The sequence below is a fragment of the Leucopleurus acutus genome (genome assembly GCF_964270905.1).
Source record: "Leucopleurus acutus genome assembly, chromosome: 16".
Taxonomy (NCBI): domain Eukaryota; kingdom Metazoa; phylum Chordata; class Mammalia; order Artiodactyla; family Delphinidae; genus Leucopleurus; species Leucopleurus acutus.
The window spans coordinates 38,370,548-38,391,954 of NC_139158.1; the positions used below are offsets into that span (position 1 = coordinate 38,370,548).

The following is a 21,407-nucleotide window of genomic DNA, read 5'->3' on the forward strand; positions in this document are numbered from 1 at the left end:
CCTGGCTTCCCCGGGCGGGATTGACTGACCGAACGTCCAGTGACTATCCTAATCTGGCAGTTGGGGGGTTGGAGAGGTGGCCTGGCCTGGGACTGACCAGGTAGGGTCTTCCCCAGAAGTCAGACATGGGACTCACTGGCCTCAGGGCAGCTATGGCGCCTTCTGACTGCTCAGCCAGGGTGATGGAATTTGCCTGTCAGACTGACTGACTAATGGTGGACTGCCCTGGACTAAGCAGTTTTGGAGGAACCACCCAGGGTAAAGGCTCTGAACTGCCAGGTCCCTACCCCCAGGCTGACCAGCCCTGCCAACTTCATTGACCTATCCCCACCACCCGTGCACCCATGGAGAAGATGTCCCGCGTGACTACAGCCCTGGGTGGCAGCACGCTGACGGGCCGCACCATGCACTGCCACCTGGATGCACCAGCCAATGCCATCAGTGTGTGCCGTGACGCGGCCCAGGTGGTCGTGGCAGGCCGCAGCATCTTCAAGATCTATGCCATTGAGGAGGAGCAGTTTGTGGAGAAGCTGAACCTTCGTGTGGGCCGCAAGCCCTCGCTCAACCTGAGCTGTGCAGATGTTGTTTGGCACCAGATGGACGAGAACCTGCTTGCCACGGCGGCGACCAATGGAGTCGTGGTCACCTGGAACCTGGGCCGGCCATCCCGCAACAAGCAGGACCAGCTGTTTACGGAGCACAAACGCACGGTGAACAAAGTCTGCTTCCACCCCACTGAGGCCCACGTGCTACTCAGTGGCTCCCAGGATGGCTTCATGAAGTGTTTCGACCTTCGCAGGAAGGACTCTGTCAGCACCTTCTCGGGTGAGGCCCTTGGAGGCGGGTCGGGCAGGTGTGCATCTCTGCAGGTGGCTGGCCTGTCTAGGCGGGTTGAGAAATGCTGTGTGCATCAAAGGCCCTCAGATGTACTCTCAGAGGGCTTCCTGGAGGAGGAGCCAGCCGAGCTGGCACTGGAAGAGTGGGTGGAGGTGAGCAGGAGAGGGGCAGGGCAGGGATAGGCCTGGTGGAAGTGTGAGGGCTACCTGGAGTGTGGTCACAGCTCTGATGCACTTATGGAGTCAGCAGGAGTCAAGGCTGAGTGTGAGATCAGGGAGAGAGCAGGGCCTGAGCAGATCCACAGCCCACCTGGGCAGCTGAGCAGAGGGTTTGTTTTGCTGTCTCCTCTTTCCTTGCCTCAGAGCTCCAGGCCACCTCATTGCACAAAGTCTACCTCCAGGGTCCTCAGCCCAGGGAAGCAGTGGGGAGTGGTGCACTGCCTGGTCCCCCTGCAGTTCTCTTCCCAGCAGGCCCAGCTCCCTGACAACCCCCCTTGAGCCAGCTCTCCCTTTTCACCTCGCTGAGACCAAGTGAAGCACAGGGCAGAGCCCAGAGAGAATCTGAGGGCCTCTTAAGACAGACCTTGAGCTACCTGTGCTGGGGAAAAGCTGGACACTGCACTCAGAGGCTCTTGGTGTAGTGGTCCACAGGGGTGGACATGTACCCTCAAGGTGTCCAGTGCTCTGGGGCTGACCTGGCGGCTCCAGCTCAAGGTGTAGGGACTGGGCAGATCCTGGGGCATCCCATCCATGCCTCCGTGGGCCTCAGGCCCCCGAAGGATTGTATTCAGCCCACTGAGGCCCCTGTTCATTCAATGCTCTGATACCTGGTCCTGAAGCCGACCACAGCTTCGCCCAAGGACTGATGTCAGTTGCAGAATCCAGGGAAAATCGAGGTCCAGGAGCCTGTGTCAAAACCACCCAATGCCTGTGTCCCTCTCACCAGCCCAGGCTATTGTGTCTGCTCTGCCAGGCCTCTCCTCACCCTTGTCCACCCTGGGCAGGCCTTGGCAGTATCTACTCCACCCTCTAGGCCTCCTGGCCTGCGCCATGGGCAGGCATGTGACACCAGTCCACATTCACTCCAAGGGATACCCCTTGGTTGCTCTCCCTGCTGGAGTCCCTGTAGGCTACCCACCCACCCACCCCCAACTCTCCCTCCACTGACGTCCTGCCCACAGGCCAGTCTGAGAGTGTGCGTGACGTCCAGTTCAGCATCCGGGACTACTTCACATTCGCCTCCACCTTTGAGAACGGCAACGTGCAGCTCTGGGACATTCGGCGGCCCGACCGCTGTGAGAGAATGTTCACGGCCCACAATGGGCCTGTCTTCTGCTGCGACTGGCACCCCGAGGACAGGTGTGGGGTGGGGTGGGGGCCGGGGCAATGGGGCAAGATGGGTGGGGCTTATGGAAGGGCTCTCTCACTGCCTCAAGACCTGTGAGACAGAGTGGGGAGCCCTCCCACCCCAAAAGAGGTCACTGAGGACCTCACGGGCCTTCCACAGGGGCTGGTTGGCCACAGGTGGGCGTGACAAGATGGTAAAGGTCTGGGACATGACCACACACCGCGCTAAGGAGGTGCACTGCGTGCAAACCATTGCATCCGTGGCCAGAGTCAAGTGGCGGCCTGAGTGCCGCCACCACCTAGCTACGTGCTCCATGATGGTGGACCACAACATCTACGTGTGGGACGTGCGCCGGCCTTTTGTGCCAGCTGCCATGTTTGAGGAGCACCGCGATGTCACAACAGGCATTGCCTGGCGCCACCCGCACGATCCCTCCTTCCTGCTCTCTGGCTCCAAGGACAGCACCCTATGCCAGCACCTATTCCGTGATGCCAGCCAGCCTGTTGAGCGCGCCAACCCTGAGGGCCTCTGCTATGGTCTCTTTGGGGATCTGGCCTTCGCAGCCAAGGAGAGCCTAGTGGCCACTGAGTCGGGGCGCAAGCCCTACACTGGGGATCGGCGCCACCCAATTTTCTTCAAGCGCAAGTTGGACCCTGCCGAGCCCTTCTCAGGCCTCGCCTCCAGTGCCCTCAGTGTCTTTGAGATGGAGCCTGGCAGCAGTAGCATGAGCTGGTTCGTGGACACGGCTGAGCGTTATGCCCTGGCTGGCCGGCCACTGGCCGAGCTTTGTGACCACAATGCGAAAGTGGCTCGGGAGCTTGGCCGCAACCAGGTACATAGGGCTGGGTTGAGGGCCATGACCTTGGTGCAGGGTCAGAGAGTTCCTCTGACTGCTGTGCCCAGACCCTGCCCTGAGTTCAGTGCTCAGTTCTGGTTGAGGTCACCACTGGCTCTTGCCCCAGTAACTAAGGGTGTCCAGAGCCCCAAGTGGGCCAGATGCCAGTGCCATTCCTGGGATGCAGGTCTGGGGTGCTGTGGGGCTGGAGCCCCCTCTTCTGGCTTATCCTTGCTTTTAGATTTCCCGAGGTGTCCAGCCCTACGCAGAAGACCCACACTGCCTCACTTATCACCTCCTGGGGACCCCAGGCTCATTTCCACTTTTCTTTCTGTGCCTCTGCAAGTTCGAGGCTGGGGTTTTTGTCTTTCCATGGGCATCGGTTTCCCACCTGGGGCGGGCCAGGACGTTGGGTCCCTGGGGCAGCTGAAAGCTGAGGGTTTGTGGTTCCATCCAGGCAGAGGGGGGCCTGCACGGGGCGCCAGGGACCCAGGACCCCCGTGAGTGAACAGTGCCCACCCCTAGGTGGCGCAGACATGGACCATGCTACGGATCATCTACTGTAGTCCTGGCCTGGTGTCCACCACCAACCTCAACCACAGTGTGGGCAAGGGCAGCTCCTGTGGCCTGCCACTTATGAACAGGTAGACATCTGGGGGTGGCTTTCCCCAGAGGGTGGAATTGTTGGGGCCCACCTATCCATCGGCTTTCCCTGCCTCCAGTTTCAATCTAAAGGATATGGCCCCAGGGCTGGGCAGTGAGACTCGGCTGGACCGCAGCAAGGGTGATGCACGGAGTGACACAGTGCTGCTGGACTCCTCAGCCACACTTATCACCAACGAAGGTAGGCTGGGAGCAGACGCAGGGCATTCATGGGAGTGAGACTGGGGCCTCCCAGAGTGAGCTGGTCCTGCAATGCTCTCCCTCCCTCGGGCAGATAACGAGGAGACCGAGGGCAGCGACGTGCCTGCCGATTACCTGCTGGGCGATGTGGAAGGTGAGGATGACGAGCTGTACCTGCTAGACCCGGAACACGCTCACTGTAAGTGGGGGCTTGGGGAGGGGTGGGGCCAGGAGGCGGGGCCAGAGGCTCATACCCTGCCTACCGCCCCCCCCTGCATTGCAGCTGAGGAGCCCGAGTATGTGCTGCCCCAGGAAGCCTTCCCACTGCGCCACGAGATTGTGGACACCCCACCCGGGCCTGAGCACCTGCAAGACAAGGCCGACTCGCCGCATGTGAGTGGCAACGAGGCAGATGCAGCCTCCCTGGTGCCTGTGGACTCTTCCTTCTCACTCATCTCCGTCTCACATGCACTGTACGACAGTCGCCTGCCGCCTGATTTCTTCAGTGCCCTGGTGTGTGACATGCTGCGCTTCTATGCGGAGCAGGGCGACGTGCAGATGGCCGTGTCCGTGCTCATTGTGCTGGGTGAACGCGTGCGCAAAGACATCGACGAGCAGACCCAGGTGGGTGACAGGGTCTGGGGGGGTCTCCCTGGAGCAGCTGCCACCCCCAGGACTACCCCTGCACGCCCCGCCTGCACCCGCCCCTCTGTCTGTGCCCAGCACACTTGGGGGAAGCTCCTCAGTGTGCCCGAAACCCTGGTCTCTTACCTCCTTCCTCCCCTCCCTGCACCACCAGGAGCACTGGTACACGTCCTACATCGACCTGCTGCAGCGTTTCTGCCTCTGGAATGTGTCCAACCAGGTGGTCAAGCTCAGCACCAGCCGTGCCATCAGCTGCCTCAACCAGGCCTCCACCACCCTGCACGTCAACTGCAGTCACTGCAAGCGGCCCATGAGCAGCCGGGGCTGGGTCTGCGACAGGTGCCACCACTGCGCCAGCATGTGCGCCGTCTGCCACCACGTGGTCAAGGGTCTGTTCGTGTGGTGCCAGGGCTGCAGTCACGGCGGACACCTGCAGCACATCATGAAGTGGCTGGAGGGCAGCTCCCACTGCCCCGCCGGATGCGGCCACCTGTGCGAGTACTCCTGACCCGCCTGCCGGACCTGGATGGGTGTGCGGGGCTCGTGAACCAAATAAAGGAAGCGGGAGACGTATTCTGAGGCTGCCTGTCACCCGGTCGCGTCGCTTACGGTCCCGCGCGGGCGACTCTGGTGGGCGGGTGGCAGTGTGTCCACGGGAGCTGGCAGTAGCCAATAGCAGCTCTTGGTGCGACCTTCGTCCCGCCTTCCGGAAGTGCCCCCTCTTTCCAGGACGGGCCAGAGGAAGCCGCTTCCGGGAGCCAGCCTGTTGCCACGACGACGGAGCTCCCGGCATGCCTCGCGGCGGCGGGCTATGGCGCTGGGGGTGCGGCTACTCCTGTTGCTCGCGCTCTGGACGCTGGTGGTTCCGGCCCGGAGCCTCCGGGGGGCAGGCGACGGAGGGTGGTGAGCGGCGCCGGGCGGCAGGGCGGAGCGGGGCGGCCGGCGGGGCGGCCAAGGGCACTGACCAGCTGTGTCGGCAGGCGGCGGCCCGGGCCGGGGGCGCCGGCGGCCGTGGCGGAGGAGGAACGCTGCACCGTAGAGCGCCGGGCCGATCTCAGTTACGCCGAGTTCGTGCAGCGGTAAGTGCGTCCTCTTGTATGGCCACACCTCCCACGCCTGAAAACTCTGGGGCTCCGTCACCGTGCACCGCTGAGGCCGCGCACTGGTCGCCGGCCCGTCCTCCCGGGCCTCCTTAGGCCGCTTCCCCTTGAGCTCGTGCGAGCGCGTGTGGACGGGGGCGGACGATGGGCGCGGATCAGACTGAGGCCATGATTCCTCCTTTTCTTCTAGCTACGCCTTTTCCAGACCTGTCATTCTGCAGGGGCTCACAGACAACTCGGTGAGTGCTCACGCTCCTCGCGACCACCACTCGCCCGTGCTGAGCTTGGCCCCTGAGTATTTTCCCCGCCCCCACAGAGGTTCCGGGACCTGTGCTCCCGTCAAAGGCTGCTGGCCTTGTTTGGGGACAGCGTGGTCCGGTTGAGCACTGCCAACACCTACTCCTACCAGAAAGGTGAGCTGCCCCTCCCTGCAGCCCAGCCTGCTTGCCAGCATCTTGAAGGCAGCACCAACCAGTCCTGACCAACCCCTTTCAAACTGCAGTGGACCTGCCCTTTCAGGAGTATGTGGAGCAGATGCTGCACCCCCAGGACCCCTTCTCCATGGGCAATGGTGAGCCAGACAGGTGGCCATGGGGTGGGGTGGGGTGACTTAGTACCCAGGTGCCAAGATTCTTGCATCCTCTTGTGTGTTTTGCTGTCAGACACCCTGTACTTCTTTGGGGACAATAACTTCACGGAATGGGCATCACTTTTTCGGCACTACTCTCCACCTCCATTCAGCCTGCTAGGTACCATTCCTGCTTATAGCTTTGGAATTGCAGGTGAGTGCCCTGCAGGACCAGGGGACTTGGGAACTGGGTGGGGGAGGATTAGGCTTGGTAACCAGCTGCTCGTAACTCACCACACAGGTGCCGGCTCTGGGGTGCCCTTCCACTGGCACGGGCCCGGGTTCTCAGAGGTGATCTATGGCCGAAAGGTCAGCAAAGGGTGGGGCTGAGACTTTGGGTTCACTGACCACAGCACAAAGAGTGACCTTGCTGCTCCCACCCTCAGCGCTGGTTCCTGTACCCTCCTGTGAAGACACCTGAATTCCACCCCAACAAGACCACACTGGCCTGGCTCCGGGACACATACCCGGCCCTGGCACTATCTGCACGGCCCCTGGAATGCACCATCCACGCTGGTGAGGTCAGTGGCTGGCAGACAGGGGCCAGGCTGGGCTGGGTCAAGGGGCCCCAACCGATCCCTGTGTCCCCCCCACTCCCAGGTGCTGTATTTCCCTGACCGATGGTGGCACGCCACACTCAACCTCGACACCAGCGTCTTCATCTCTACTTTTCTCAGCTAGCCAAAGGGGGTGGCTGGGGAGCCCGTCGCACACCAGCACATGCCCCTATAGTGCTCACAGATTTTATTACAGGGACAGAGATGGCAGCGGCAGCCTCAGCCCAGCCCACTCTCACCCACTGTTTCTGGCCCAGAGGGGGATGGGGGAGGCTCATGACCCAGCAGAACTGATGGGGGTGGGCTTGGGGACACCAAGACAGGGATCTAGGGACAAAAACTATGTACAGCGGCTAGAGACTACTGCCCAAGGCCCTCCTGGGCCAGGGTACCAGGCAAGGCAGGTGAGTGGCTCACACACTCGCCCTGCCTCAGTAGTCCTCCACCCAGCCATTCTCGGAGATGAACGCGTCAATGACCTCTTTCATAGCCAGGTTGGGGATGAGCTGTTCCTGGGTCAGGGGGCTCCGAGTCACAGGGTCGAAATGGCCCACACGCTGCAGTGACAACAGAATCAGAATTAGGAGGGGCTCAGTGGGTGTGGGTCCTGCTCCCAACTCCCATGGGCCCTCACCTGCAGGTGCTCCTCAATGTCCTTGCGGTCATAGGTGATACCACTGGGTGTGATGCAGGGCTCCCGCATCAGCTCAAAGCTGATCTTGCCACACAGGTAGTCGGGTATATCTCGCTTCTGCAGCACAGGGTCAGATCAGGGGCTGGGAAGGGGCACTGCTCCGACTCCTGCTACCCACAGACCCCAGAAGACAGGCAGCTCACCTTTCTCTTCTCGTCTACCTGGGAGAAGAGTTCATCCATGTCTGCCAAGTACTTGTCCTGCAAAGAACCAAGCAGCTATGTTTGTGGGCCTGACACCCCATCTCCCTTCCCCAGGCACCGAAACTCACAGACCCAGCAGGAGCCAGGGGCACCTCACGTCCATCACACGCATGCAAATACACACAGGACCCACACTTGGGCTGGGGCACCCTCACATGCTTGGCCTCAATGCAGGCCTGTTGGGCCCGGAGGTGGCCATCGTCCTCATCACCCTCATGGTTCCGCTGACACTCTTCCAGCTCCCTGGAGGTTGACCAAAAGCTGATCAGAGATGGGTCTGGCCAGGAGGTCAGACTCCACTCCAATCTTAGGCTCATTCAGGCCTCATTCCCCTCCATCTCCTGCGTGCCAGAGTTGACCTTCAATAAATGATTGTGTTCACGACTCAGAGTTAACCTAAAAGTGGTGACTTCCGGGGGGCGCCTGTCATCACCACAGCCCACCTCTCACGCTCGGCCACAATGAGCTGTGTGAGGTAAGAGTGCAGCTCGTTCTCCTGGTGGATGCGCCGCTCCTCAATGCTGTTCCAGCGCTTCTTCTTCGCGATGCGCAGAGCACTGGGGATGTCGTCCCCAAAGTTGAGCCGCTGCTCCTTGGCCAGGTTGTAGGCTGGAGGAATAGAAGATTTGGATAAACCTCCAGCCAGTCCACCCGCCTGGTCCCAGGCACCCTGGCACCAGCCAGCCTGTAAGCCCACCTCGCTGCAGGTTGGCAATAGCCTCATCATAGCTCTCCATCTCCAACTGGCATTGCCCCAGGAAGAAGTGTGCCTTCACAGACTGCCCGTCCAGCTCCAGGGCGCGCCGGCAGTCAGCCAGAGCTTGCTCATGCTGCTGCATCTTCAGGTAGCACAATGCCCGGTTGGTGTAATACACCGCCACCAAGGGATTCCGGGTCTGGAGAACAAGGGCAGACCAGCCAGCGTGAGGGAGTGAGCTCAGCCTACCCCCTCTGTCCCAGCTTGAAGCCCATAACTGGAATCAAGACACTACAGGTTTCTCCGCTTCCAAGCCTCTGGGTTCTGAGGGAGGGTGGAGCCTACCTGAGCCCACCCTCTGGACTCCAGTGAGTCTTGTGAAGGTAGCTTTTCCAGATCTGTGGAAATCACCAGCTTTGGGCTTGGACTCCTCAAAGGGCAAGGGTCCCTGGCCCCCAGCCGAGTGGGCCTCAAGCACTCTGAATCTCCCACCCGCCACAGTTCTCTGGCAACCAGCACTGGCTCGGGAGCCGTGGCCTTGGCCCCTTTGGAACAACATCATCACTGAGTTCTCAGAGCCCAAGCCGCACCACCCGCCTCCGAAAGTCGGGCGGGGGTGGCCAGACAGGGGCTCCGGGGAGGACGCGGAGGCGAAGCCGCAGTCCGGCCCCTCCCCTGGCTCGGACGCCGGCCCCCTCCCGCGGTGCAGGCGCACTCACGATGGCGCGGCCATAGCAGGCCGCCGCCTCCGGGTACTTGCGGCCCACGAAGAGCCGGTTGCCCTGCTCCTTGAGCTCCTGCGCGCTCGGGCTCTTTTCCGGGCTGCCGCCGCCGCCGCCGCCGGCGCTCAGCCGCGCGCCGCCCTCCTTCTCCTCCTTGCCCTTCATGGCGCCGCGCGGCACAGCCTGGGCTCTGCTCCCAGGCTCCGCGCCGGGCCCGCCCTACGCCCTCAGCCCGAGCCCGCGATCCGCTCGGGCCCGGTCCAGCGCTCCGCCACCGGAACTTCCGGCCGCGCAGGTGGGCGGGGCCAGCGGGAAGGATGGCCTGCGAGCGGGCGGGGCCGCGCGTGCACCAGACGCGAGGCGGAGGAGGAGGAGGGGGAGGGGCGGGGCAGGCGGGGGAGCATGCGCTCGCGACGACGCGACGCGCAGCGTCTGAGGCCTGAGAAGTGCCGAGGTCGTCGGGGCAGGAGCCCGCTCGGGCGCTCCGACGCCCCGCCCCCGAGGCTCCGCCCAGGCGCGTGGGGATGGCGACTGCCCGCGGGCTCGGGCTGTGAGGACTCGAGCAGCTGGGCCAACGTCCTGGGGTGCCACGGGGAAGTGCTGCGGGCGCGCGCGAGCCCCCAGGGGCGGCTGGAAACCCTGGAGCGATGGTAGGACGGTGGGGATATCGGGCGGGCCGACCCCCGTGGCTCGAATTCCCCGTCACCGCCCTTCCCCAGGTGTCGAGAGGAGTTGCCCGCAGCCATCGAGAAGCACGTGACACGCGACGAGCTGGAGCAGTTGCTGGCGTAGAAACTGGCGGTGAGGAGCTTCCCACGTGGGGGACGGCGCCTTCCGGGGCGGGACGTAGCGCCGTGGGCGTGGCTTCATCCTGGGGGCGGGCCCTCGCGCCTGGGGGCGGGGCCCCTAACGAGATCCACCAGCCGTGACCCCAGACCCGACTTGACCACCGAGGGGCCGCTTTCGGCCGCGCCTGCAGCAGCTCTTGACCACCTACTCCCCGGAGCTGGTGGTGCAGCGCTCGGCCGCCGCCTTCTGTCTCCTGCCAGACGTGAACGCAGCGGTCACGGAATTGTGCGCCCTCCGGGGCGTGGGCCCGGCTATCACCTCGCGTTAGTAGGGAGAGCTGGGCGTCCCCCCGGCGAGGTCGTGGGCGTAACCTGGCGTGTTAGTGGCCTTATCTGTGAAATGGCCAGATACGTGACACCGAGAGTTGTTGGGAATGGCAGCCCCACGTCGAGGTGGGGCTGAGTGCTGTCCATTTACTTCCCACGGCAGTCCTGGCTGCCAGAGCTCTCGAGGTAGCAGCCTTCATGTCTGAAGAGGCAGTGGCCGCAGTGCCCGGTCTGCCAGCCTTGCAGTACACCCTGAAGCACTACCTGCTCTACCTGGGCCGGGTGCAGGAGGGTGCCACAGCCCTGAGCCAAGGTGCAATCTGTTGGCGGCCAGAGAGGGCATCCAGGACTCTGGTCAGGGTGATGTACAGAGTTATCCAGCAGGGTAGGGTGACTGGTGCCCCTGAGCCCCAGACTCCCTCTGCCCCACCCCAGGCAGTGCCTCAGGCTGTGGACTCCTCACCGTGTGGAGACAGCACTGTGGATCTGGGCTGTAGGGCAGAAGCTGTGCCCTGACCTGCTGCCTGACCTCGGTCCCAGCCTGGCCACCCTTGAGGACACCAGGCCAGCCAAGAAGCACAGGACCCAGGCCTACTGACTTGGCTGTGGCCCAGGGCTTGCACACCTACCCTGTGATCTCAGGGCACAAGTCTTTGGACAGGGGGCTGGCTGCTGTAAGAGCTCAATAAATGCTTGCTGAACTCAAACCTGACTATGAGGCCCATGACTCTCCCCAGGGGCTCCCATCTCCCATACAGAGACACCTCATGCTGGGTGCAGAAAAGCAAGGGGGAAGCCCAGGCTGCTGCTTGTGTGGAGGGAAGGGCCCTCACGGTTTGATCAGTGAGTTGGGGGGAGACCAGCCCAGCCCGCAGTGCCCAGTACAGCCACCTGGTGCTGTGTAAAATATTTATTCATTCTCCAAAAAGGCTCAGACTGCAAGTCTCATGGGAGAGGCCAGGGCAGGGTCTCCTCTGGGGCCACCCTTGGGGACCTCCACCACTCAGCCCAGTCCATCAGTCCTATTCCTCCAGGCCTGGGAGGGGGCGGCCAGGGCTGGTGTAAGGCTTGACCTGCAGTCAGTGGGCCACAGGGGCCACCTGCACCCACCAGGAAGAAGCAGCCTCAAGACATACATTCACAGAGGACGAACATGCAGGCCTCCCTAGTGGCTGGCCCACGGATGCTGCGCCCTGGCTGGTGTGGCCCTGGGAACTCTTGTCAGGGTGGCGGGGGAATGTGGGCACCCAGCAGGTCGTAGGCAAAGATGTTCCAGAAGATGGCGAAGAGCAGGAAGGTGCCATAGGCAAGCAGCACCACCCACCAGCCACACTGGTCTCGCAGGCGTTCCTCATAGCTGCGCAGGATGGTCAGGCCCATGCTGACACCCACTACCGCGCCCGCCAGGTGTGCCATGAAGCTGGGCTGTGGGCCCGAGGCAGGCAGTGGCGGGGAGAAGCGCAGCCACACGGCCCGGCCCACCTCGGAGCTCACTACAGAGGGAGGCAGCAGGTGAGAGGCACCCTAGCCATAGGCTGAGGCCCCTCCACCCTGGCTCCCTACTTACTGCACACCAGGGCCAGCACCATCCTCAGCAGCTTGTAGGGACATCTCATCCCAGCCCAGTTCTGATGGGGTGTGAATAAAAAAGGCTGTGAGGGAGGCCTTATGGGCCCCTCCCCACACCCCGCCGCAGGGGCTGCCCCGTTACCATGACGACATTGGCCAGGTGTGCAGAGCACAGGGCGTAGACCCCGCCGGAGCCCCCCACCACAGGGGCCCGCATGTCAGTAATGGAGACGGTCAGGGAGCCTGTGTGAGCAAGGGGAGAGCCGTGAGGGTGAGGCCCACCAGTGAGGTGGCCAGGGCGCACACACCTGCCTCACCTGCCAGCACACCAGCCAGGTAGAGCAGGCTGATGCGGAGCAGGCCATGCACCATCTCCAGGGGCACCCCGATCATCAGCTGCAGGAGTGCGTTGAACCCCAGCTGCTCCAGCCTGGCCATATGGGGCAAATAGGTGTGAAGGGTGGGGTCCGCCAGGGGGCTACCAGCCCCCTGCCCCCACCTCGAGAGGCTGAGCCCTCCCGATCCAATCCGAGGGGTGCCAGAGGTGGGCCCACTCACCCAACGTGCATGAACATGTAGGTGAGAAAGCGCCAGGCCCGAGCACGGTGGCCGGGGTGGTATACCAGGGGGCTTTTCATGTACTCAGGGTGGTAGGTCTGCAGCACCCACTTGTTGAGACGGGCCCCGTAGCACAGGAACACGATGATCTGGGAGGGACAAGTGTTGGGGCCAGGCAAGACCAAGGATAAGGGAGGCTCCTGGGGTGGTGGGTGGTGGACGGGCAGGCCCACCTGGGCGAGGGTGACCGAAGCCATAAACACAGGGGGTGGGCAGCTGCGGTGCCGGTAGAAGTACCAGTGGCGGTCCACCTCTCGGGGCAGGATCTCGTAGGCCACGTAGCGCACGAACCGCTTGTAGACACCCAGTCCTGGCTCGTCCAGCAGCCCGTCCTGGGGCAGTGCCCGCTGTCCATTGGCGATGGCCCGCTTGAAGCTGCTTGAGCGCTTGCTGCTGATCTGGGGGGCGGGGCCTAGGCATAGGCCACCATACTCCCCCCATGGCCGCCCCTCCTGAGTGGTCCACCCAGCTTGTCACAGGGTCTGAAGCCCTGCCCCATGGCTATAGCCCTCCCCAATGGGAAAGGCAGGGAGGAGGGGCCGCCTGCCCAACCCACACCAGCCAGGGCACTGCGCCCATACCCCAGCTGCCCACCCACTGTGGAACTGACCAGGTCCACCAGCTCCTGGTAGCAGACCTGGCCCCGCTCGTTGCTCTGGGCCAGGGCCACCAGCATGTCCAGTTTGGCCGGGTCCAGGGGCAGCTCATGGCGGTGCACCAGGCCAGCGAAGGTGTCCGCACCGATGAAGCCAGTGTTCTCAGGGTCCAGCTGCTGGGGTCGGGGAGCCAGCGGCCAAGGTCTGAGGGTGGGCCGGGCCCCAGGACCACAGGGCTGAGCCACGTCAGGCGGGAGAGGCAGGCTCCGAGCACCCTGGGTCCAGGCCCCTGTGCCCACATGGTCCCAGGAGCTAGCTGTAGGCACTGGTACCTAGGTCCCCGGCCTCTAGCTCCGCTAGCTCTCCAACCGTCTCCCCACCTCATTTCTGCCTTGCCCATCCTGAAAGGGTAGGGCCAAGGTCTGAGGGCAATCACCAACCCTTTTGCCCCTCCCCAAGCGCCCTAGTCTGGCTCGGTCTCGTGCAGGGGACCAAGGTCGTGCAGGGAAGGGGCTGCGCTGAGGGTCTCAGAGCTCCGTCCCCCCGGCCCACCCAAGGGCGGGGGGCCGGCAACGGGGGCGGTGCCGGCGCCCCCCACCTCTCCACGCACCTGCTCCTGGATAAGCTGCAGCAGCGAGCTCCTGTCCATAGAGCCAGGCCGGGCCGGGGGCCGGGGGCCGGGGGCCGGGGGCCGGGGGCCGGGGTCGGCGGCCGCGGCCGGGAGGGGCTTCTCTGCGGACTACTCCGCTCCGCCCCTGCCCTCCGGCTCCGCCCACTCCGCTCGGCGCCGCGTCACGGAGCCGCCCGCCCCCGCCGCACACGCCGCCGCTGCCAGCCCAGCCACTCGCGGTCAGGACACGCGCGCGACTCGCACGCGGACGTGCCCGGGCAAGAACTGCGCGGGGCGCTTGGCTCCAGTGCCGGCGCCCCCGCCCCGCCCCGGGCTGCAGCTGTTCGTCCCGCGGGGCAGCAGCCGGGAAACTGAGTCACGCGCGGCACGCAAGCCCCTTCTGCGCCCACCCCTTTGCCCCGGTCTGGGCCTCAGCGCCGATGCCACCTCCTCGGGGAAGGCTTCAGGGAACAACCCATTGCTGGGGACTCCCCCCACCGGGCTCCCTGAAGGCACCTCCCTCCCTGGCAGACATGCTTGCCCGTCCCGGCAACAGCGGCTCCACGGCCCCAGCGGCGAGCGCTGAAGCCAACTGGGCAACTAGCAGGGTTGAGGGAGATCCCTGCAGCAGGCCCTGCTCAGTGGGTGGGGACCAACACAACTTGGGCTGAAGGTTCCTGACTACTCCTGTGGCCACAGTGCTAAACTGACCCATGGACATGGGGGTGGGGAGAGCCCCCAGTGGACAAGACCGCAGCTGGGATGGAGAGGAGCCCTACTTCCCAGGGAGGACAGGTAGACCCCCTACAATAAGGAAGGTGACAGGCTGTGGTAATGTATAACCATAGCAACCCCTGACAGCACCGCTCAGAATGCCTGTGCAGCTGAGCCTCAGGACAGATGCAGCAGCTAGAAGTAGCATCCTGCCCTGCCCAGCTTTAGTAAGAACTGCACCAGGGGTCCTCAGGTCACTGGAACTGGAGGGCCAGCGGGATGGTTGAAACAACTTAAGGGTGTGACCCCCAGCCCCTGTTGGGTCAGGCCTGAGCATCCCCTGCCGAGGAGGCACCTCCCCCGCCTCTAGAAACAGCTTGTCAGGGCTGGGGGAGGGGCCCTGGCCTAAAGGCCTGTCTTGCAAAGAATGACTAATTACAGGAAGTAGAAGGGGTACTTGTCTGGCCAAGGTCCTCCACCCAAGCACACCACATACTGCCTCTGCTCCACGCCCAGAATGCATGCCAGAGTGAGCACCTAAACTCCAAGCTGAGCCCCCTCCTCAGACCAAGAAAGGTTCTCTGTCCCCTTGTCCTTAGGCTGGAGCTCTGGCTGTCTCCTGCCCAGTGGGAGGGGCAGAGGCCTCTGGGTGGGGTGTGAGAAACAGGGCAGCTCCCCCAGACCAGGGCCACCTCACACACCAGGACATTTCAGCACATCCCAAAACCCCAGATCCTCAGCACACCTCAGCCAGCCTGACAGGATGCTGAGGCTTGGGTAGTGACTACACCTGGCTGTGGGGAGGGATCACATCAGGGGGGTCCTCAGGTATCAGGTCCCCTCCAGCCTCACCCTCAGGCCAGCATGGACCTCAATGGACCTAAAGGCCCTGAGGCTGCGGCTGGGCCATAATTGGTCCTTATCCTGGCCTGAGACCTCAGGATGGTGACTCAGAGAGGAGGCGGGGGGGGGGGGGGGGGGGGGGTCAGGAGTAACATTCCCAGCCCACACCCAGAGCAAAGACACGTTTTAGTTAATTCAAGAAGTCATCCTCAGAAAGCAGGACCCAATATGTAAAAGACACAAGTGAAGTTTAATCAGGAAATCCAATCTCATACGTCTTCTGTGAGAGGCACAGCCCTGGACCTGTCTTCAGATTGGGGGGTGGGGGCGTGCACAATGGTCCAGCCATTTCTTGCCTCCACGCCCCTGCCTTTGGTCCAAAGCTCTGCCCTCTTACCCCCTTCATACCCTCTGGCCACATGGGACCAGGAAGGAGGAGTGGAGCCCTGAGAATTCGGGTCTGGGGTCACTGACTTCCTCACCCACACCTCCCGGTCCCTCCAACACATGATGCCCACAGAAGAGGGTCATGCCCGGCACCTGCAGCAAGGCCGGACACAGGCTGCTGGGAGCCAGGGCCACCCTCGGGGCTGAGGCAGGGGTGGGGCAGCAGGTGGACTGTCCTCAGGAGGAAAGTTGAGAGGGTCTCCATCCCCCCACCAAGCAAGTGGCCCCACACCAGCACCCTGAGATCAGACTGTGGGGTCTGGGACCTCATCGGCTCTTCACCAAGACCCTGTAGAGTGAGAAGCTGAGAACGGCAGCAACGGCAGCCCCGACGGCCCCCAGCGCCACCCGGAGCCAGAAGGAGGTGGCGTGCAGCTCCCCGTGGACAAGGTGTCTGCAGGAGAGAGGGGAGTCTTGCTGCTGTAACCCCACCTCCGTCTCCTACAAAGTCCCAGAGCCCCACTCAGCTGCTTTGTGTCAGTGCCCAGCATGGCAGTACCCCCAGACTAGAGGGCAGCCTGTGAGGCCAGGCCCCGAGGGCCCCACCTGAGCATCGGCACAGGCACCAAGGCCCACCCTGCAACCTTGACTGACTCCAGTCCTGACACCACAGCTGTGCCACTCTCCTGGGACAGGGAGGGGTCTCCCACACAGGGGCTTCGATCCTGGTACCCACGGGAAGGCGGCCATGGTGGCGAGCCGGGTGAAGATAGCCGCGCGGGGCTCCGCTGGGCCGGCACAAGAGAACAGGGCGGGGGCGGGCAGCCGGTGCCTACGGCAGAACTCAGTCGGAGACAGACCAGGCAGCAAGACGCCTTCGGGCAAGTCAGCCTTGGAGGAGACGAAGAGGCAGGGGGTCTGCCTGTCCATGTAGTGGCGCTGCAGGGGGAGGGGCCATGTGAGTGTGCTGGGGGACACCTGCCCACAGCCCTGCTATGCAGCAGGGCCCCCAGGGTGGGCGGGACCTTGCCTTGTAGACACTGGCGCACAGCGAGAAGGACCTGGGGTGGCTGCTGTCAAACATCAAGCAGGCGATGTCACAGGTGGCGTCGGCCGAGGCGGTCAGGAGGCTGTCTGCACCCACCTCACACAGCTGAACAGAAAGGGTGGCCTCAGAGGGGCACAGGCTAGGTCTCCCAGGGCCGCGTTGGGCGGCTCCCTCAGCGTGCACGCTCTAGGCCTACCCCGGGGACCCCGCACTCACGATCAGGTACTTCTCCTGCCCGTTGACCTGCACGGTGTCGATGGTGTAGGCAGAGGACTCCCCGGCAGGCTCCCCAGCATCCTGGTGCAGAGGAGGGACGCCCCTGAAGCTCACTGCTTGGACTCTTTCCAGAACCCCTGCCCCCCAGGTCCACGCACGGCACACATGGACACTCACCCCCAGGCCATGGCCAAGGAAAGCCTGCAGGAAGGAGGACTTGCCCACTCCGCGGGCCCCTACCACCTTGCACAAGAAAACGTTTCTCTGCGTTTGTCCCTTCTCTTGGTCCAGCCTCTTCTCCCGGGTGACTGTGGGCAGGGAGCAAGGATGAACGTGAGGGAGGGGCTGCCAGGGAGGCACTGGCTGGGGGCCGGTGTGGAAGCGGGCACCCACCTGTGATGGCGTGGGCCTGGGAATCCTGCTCGCAGAGGGTGGGGAAGCCCAGGTAGCCAAGGTGCTCAAGACAGTGCTGGACGTCCAAGTAGGTCACCAGACTGGGGACGGGAGAAGTGGGGATGTGGTGTTACAGCAGGGCAGAGGGTGAGGCCATGTCTCAGTGGGTGAGGGCTGCACTTACGTCCACTGGCAAAGATACCCGTGCAGAGGCAACCGACCGGCCTCGGTGCGGACTGTGCGAGGGAGCTGGGGGCCCCAGGGAGCAGCAGGAAACACGCTGAAAAGGCTCTGCAGCTCTGCTGGCGAGAGGGCGCCATCCCGGTCCTGCGGGCAGAGGAGCTGCGGTGACATGTGCGGGTGGGAGGCCAAGGGGGTCTCAGTGGGGCCCAGCGCCCTCACCTGGTCATGCTTCTCGAACATCCTCTGCACAAACTGGTAGCCGCGGTGGTTGAGCTCGGTGCTGCATCCGGGGGGCACACGGAGCCTGCGGGTGCCGGGATGGGGGTGGGGCTGTGCACACCTCCTTGTGCTCCGCAGGGCACCTCCTCCGAACACAGGCCATCCAGGCAAGCAGAGAGTCCCCCCGCCAGGGAGAGATGCCCCGATGGCCCCCAGCACAGGGTCCAGGAGCCCCAGGCCCCATCCGACACAGATGGGAGGCGAGCCCTGAGCCCAAATGCCACTCACGGTGGGCAGAGGTAGTTGGCCGTCAGCTCAAGCGAGTCGCCATAGCCAAAGCGCCTCAGGATGGTCCACGTGGTCTCGTGGCGGCCTCGCTGGATGAAGAGCGTGTTCAAGAAAAGGAAGCCTGCTCAGGAGAAGCAGAAAAGAGAGTAACACCAGGCACAGCCCGGCCCTGCCCCACACCCCACGCCCGATGTAGGCAGGGTGTCGGGCCTCACCGTCCAGGGTCAGCCGGTCATCCCGCACGCCTCCTGCCACATTCTTGCTCACCACCACCTTCACATCCTCCAGGGCCTGCGGGGCAAGAGGGTGCCCGAAGCAGGACATCTGCTTCCGAGAGAAAGTCGCCGTTAGTCAGCCAGCTGCCCTCTCCATCCGTCACAAGGGCAGCCAAGGCGTGGGGTGTGGCTGCAGCTGGGAGGGTGGGTACCGCCAGGAGACAGAAGGGGGCGCACCTGGAAAGCATTGAGCTCCTGGTCACTGAGCACCTGGTCCATGTCCTGGTCTGAAAGCCTGAAGATGCGTGTAAGGGCCTGGGCGCACTCGGGCATCAGCTGTGGGGACAGCAGCTCAGCACCCCCACCACTCCCTCCTGCTCGCCCTCCCCACCGGTGCCTTCAGCCCACCTGCTTGGCCTCAGGGTCATAGAGGGGGGCCGTGGGGTGTAGCACGGCCTTCTGTGCGTAGTAGAACAGCTCTGAGATGTTTTTCAGGTTCTTCGCCGAGCACTGGGACACGTGGGAACAGACTCAGAGGGGGAGGCAGGCAGGCCCCCTGTCCTCGCCTCTGCAGTCCTGGCACCCCCGGGGCCCTGCCTGCTCACCTCCACACAGGTCTCGATCTCAGGGAACTGGCTCATGATGGGCAGCACAGCCTCCATGGAGCCCCCCGGCCGCAGGTCCGACTTGTTGCCCACCAGGATAATGGGGACCCTGGGGGAGAGACCCACAGTCACCAGGGATCGGGGAGCTGGCGGGGCCCAGCCCCCCTCTCCGAGTCCTGCCTATTACCTGGGCCCCCTCTTGGTATCCCCATTCACCAGCGGGATCCATTTGGTTCGGATCTGAAAGGTAAGACCTGGCCATGAGAATGGAGGCCTGCCCGGCCCACAGCTCCCATGTGGAACTCTCACTTGGCTCGAGGAGAGACGGGGGAGACTGAGGGTCACTGAGAGCCAAAGTCACGGCCACTGGCAACAAGACCAGTGGGGAAGAGCAGCGGGCAGGTAGGACCTCATCTGATCCTAGCAGTTCCCAAACACCCACAAAGGGCCTGAGATCAGCAACTCTTCCTGCAGGCCTAAGAGATTCAGACGCAAGGCCATCCACGCTCTCGGCAGGAGACAGGATCATGGGAACTCGGGGGGAGCTTTGGGGACCGTGGCCAGGGTGGCTCCATGAAGCTCCCCAGTGGGGCCAGCCACGGGTGCAAGTTGCCCAGAACCCGGGTCAACTGAGCGTCAGCCTGTGGTGTGTGCAGAGAACAGGTTGATGACCAGGCTCGGCACCAGTGACAGAAAGCTAGGATGGACAGAGAGTTCCCTTGCTCACCTTCTCAATAGTGGCCTCCTCAGACACGTCATACACCACGCACACCACGTTTGCCTGTTGGGGGCAGGGAGAGTGACTGTATGGTGGGATCTGAAGCTCCCTGCTCCACTCACAAGCTGGACAGCACAGGGCTCAGAGACTGGGGAGCCCACCCTTCCAGCTGCTCCCAGGCCGAGTCACTGGCTGTTGGCTAGGCACACCTCAGGCCAGCTCTTCCCTACCCACTTCTGCTGCAGATGCCAGGCCCCAATACTGCAGCTCTGGTCAACGAGTCCCCTGAGGGCTCAGGACACAGCCACCCTTAAACTTGACTCCCCAGCCCCAGCCTCAGCCCTTCGCTCCCTGGTCACTACAGGCAACAGCAGACAGAGGACAACAGCACAAGGTAGGGGATGATGGCAACACAGTGGCTGCGGCCTGTACCCTTGCCCAGTGGCACCCCCAGGACACAGCAGATGCTGCAGGGGCAGCACCCCTACCAGGAGCTTGGTCCAAGCACAGGTCTTCCTGTGCAGAGGAGAGCAGAGAGCTAGCTGTGCAGCCCACAGCCCTGGTCATGACACCCGGTGCAGCCCAGAGGCCCAGGACAGTGGGCTGGACTAAGGAGTGGGGAATGGGGGTGCTGGGCACAGAGTTGCCCAAGGGATCACTTTCAAGGACTTGGAGACTGCTCCCCAAGGTCCACCAGAAGAGGGAAGGCTAGGCATGGAGAGCTGTGGGCTGGCCAACCACGCATGCAAGAGGAAGGAATGGGCCTTCCTCCTGGCTCCCAGCAGAGTGCATCACAGGGACCCCAAAGACACTCAGTGCTAACAGGTCACAACAGAATTAGCGAGGCTGCAGACATTCTGGGCACCTTAATCCAATCCCTCAGAGGCTGAAGCCGATCAAGCCAGGGCAGCCATATCCCCAAGGCCTGAGCCCTGCACTCCCTTCCCCAGGACCCACCGTACCTTGTGAATCTCGTCCTGAAGCTCCTCGACTGTCTGCTCAGCCTCTGGGTGGAAAAAGAGACCCTACTGCAGACCTGCCGGAGATGCCCGCTCCTGGGCGCAACCGCGGGCGGGCGGCCCCTCTACCTGAGTAATCCACGATGTGGGTGGGCACCTTCTCTGGGGTGACGTCCGCGGGAATGGTGATCTCTTCTGCCCGGGGAGGGACCTGGGGCAGACGCGGCCGTGAGGACAGCCGGGAAGGGCGGAGGGCGGCGGCGCCCGGACCTGGGCCCTTCTTGGGCGCGGGGGCGCGCTCGGCCTTACCTCCTCGGGAAACTCCTCGCCCACCAGCGACAAGATCAGCGACGTCTTCCCCACCTGGGCTGCGCGGGGCGGCGCGGTCAGCGCGGCGGCCAAGGTCGCGGCGCCTCTCCCCACCCCGGCCCCAAGATCCCCGACCAGGCTCGACCCCCGCCTGACCCAGGCCCAGGCGCCTACATACCCTCGCCAAGCAGCAGGATGCGCACGTCCCGCTTCATGCTGGCCGCCGGGAGCTGCAGTCTGACCCCAGTGCAGGCCCGGCCCCCGCCCACGACCCCGACCCGCGCTGTAGCTGCGCCCGCACTTCCGGCCCCCGCCCGCGCAGCCTCCCTAGCGAGGCGGGCGGGCCAGACCGGCCTAGCTGCCCGGCGGCGCCACCGCGTGGGCACGCCGGGCACTGCCAGCGCCGCGCCGGCCAGGGGGGCGGGGCCTTTGCCCAGTGCCGCCCCGCCCCCGCAGCTCATGCAGGGGTCAGGATCCCTGGCAGGGAGCAGGAGGTCTGGAGGTTGGGCAGAAACTGAGCTCAGGCAGTCTGGAGTGACCAGGAGACAATGCCTCAGTGCAACACCCACATTTATTTGAACTGTACAAGGTAGAAACAAAAGCCCAAAGGAAAAGAAGCAATAAGCACTTCATACATGTTCAAGGTCTTGATGATTTGCACACACTCCTGGGCAGCCGGGTGTGGAGGGGTGAA

General features: G+C 63.6%; 5 protein-coding genes across 11 annotated transcripts; 2 read left to right on the top strand and 3 right to left on the bottom strand.

Moving 5' to 3' along the window:
* Positions 1-344: 344 nt before the first annotated feature.
* On the top strand, positions 345-5,076 carry WDR24 (WD repeat domain 24; the record flags this gene model as incomplete). Its single annotated transcript, XM_082856883.1, has 8 exons — positions 345-825; positions 2,018-2,195; positions 2,344-3,016; positions 3,545-3,663; positions 3,742-3,863; positions 3,957-4,061; positions 4,146-4,486; positions 4,662-5,076. 8 exons carry the CDS (start codon positions 345-347, stop codon positions 5,013-5,015), a joined length of 2,373 nt encoding a protein of 790 aa, XP_082713009.1. The 3' UTR covers positions 5,016-5,076.
* A 235-nt stretch (positions 5,077-5,311) lies between these two features.
* JMJD8 (jumonji domain containing 8) lies at positions 5,312-6,946 on the top strand. Of its 4 annotated transcripts, none has more exons than XM_082857063.1 (9): positions 5,312-5,410; positions 5,488-5,586; positions 5,798-5,846; positions 5,924-6,020; positions 6,110-6,178; positions 6,237-6,389; positions 6,477-6,544; positions 6,622-6,756; positions 6,836-6,946. In XM_082857063.1, the coding sequence occupies exons 1-9, from the start codon at positions 5,319-5,321 to the stop codon at positions 6,914-6,916; spliced, it is 843 nt and encodes a 280-aa protein (XP_082713189.1). In that variant the 5' UTR covers positions 5,312-5,318; the 3' UTR covers positions 6,917-6,946. The 4 variants fall into 4 exon arrangements, with proteins under 4 accessions (XP_082713189.1, XP_082713190.1, XP_082713191.1 ...); XM_082857064.1 differs by having other exon boundaries at positions 6,477-6,526; XM_082857065.1 differs by having other exon boundaries at positions 6,270-6,389.
* Positions 6,947-6,964: 18 nt separating this feature from the next.
* STUB1 (STIP1 homology and U-box containing protein 1) lies at positions 6,965-9,375 on the bottom strand. Its single transcript, XM_082857062.1, has 7 exons — positions 9,106-9,375; positions 8,387-8,585; positions 8,133-8,298; positions 7,845-7,932; positions 7,630-7,686; positions 7,427-7,543; positions 6,965-7,349 (listed from the first exon to the last, which is right to left on the bottom strand). Exons 1-7 carry the CDS (start codon positions 9,271-9,273, stop codon positions 7,224-7,226), a joined length of 921 nt encoding a protein of 306 aa, XP_082713188.1. The 5' UTR covers positions 9,274-9,375; the 3' UTR covers positions 6,965-7,223.
* A 2,069-nt stretch (positions 9,376-11,444) lies between these two features.
* Positions 11,445-13,655, bottom strand: RHBDL1 (rhomboid like 1; the record flags this gene model as incomplete). Of its 2 annotated transcripts, XM_082856351.1 has the most annotated exons (8): positions 11,445-11,716; positions 11,791-11,851; positions 11,935-12,035; positions 12,110-12,222; positions 12,351-12,499; positions 12,584-12,808; positions 13,021-13,182; positions 13,617-13,655. In XM_082856351.1, 8 exons carry the CDS (start codon positions 13,653-13,655, stop codon positions 11,445-11,447), a joined length of 1,122 nt encoding a protein of 373 aa, XP_082712477.1. The 2 variants fall into 2 exon arrangements, with proteins under 2 accessions (XP_082712477.1, XP_082712478.1); XM_082856352.1 differs by lacking the exon at positions 12,584-12,808.
* Positions 13,656-15,764: 2,109 nt separating this feature from the next.
* RHOT2 (ras homolog family member T2) lies at positions 15,765-20,975 on the bottom strand. Of its 3 annotated transcripts, XM_082857247.1 has the most exons (19): positions 20,892-20,975; positions 20,714-20,772; positions 20,534-20,615; positions 20,408-20,451; positions 19,455-19,508; positions 18,915-18,967; positions 18,728-18,836; positions 18,531-18,632; positions 18,360-18,458; positions 18,123-18,231; positions 17,908-18,028; positions 17,620-17,704; positions 17,402-17,544; positions 17,218-17,318; positions 17,002-17,132; positions 16,825-16,905; positions 16,591-16,713; positions 16,297-16,499; positions 15,765-16,014 (listed from the first exon to the last, which is right to left on the bottom strand). In XM_082857247.1, exons 1-19 carry the CDS (start codon positions 20,926-20,928, stop codon positions 15,888-15,890), a joined length of 1,863 nt encoding a protein of 620 aa, XP_082713373.1. In that variant the 5' UTR covers positions 20,929-20,975; the 3' UTR covers positions 15,765-15,887. The 3 variants fall into 3 exon arrangements, with proteins under 3 accessions (XP_082713373.1, XP_082713371.1, XP_082713372.1); XM_082857245.1 differs by having other exon boundaries at positions 16,825-17,132; XM_082857246.1 differs by having other exon boundaries at positions 15,974-16,499.
* Positions 20,976-21,407: the final 432 nt, after the last annotated feature.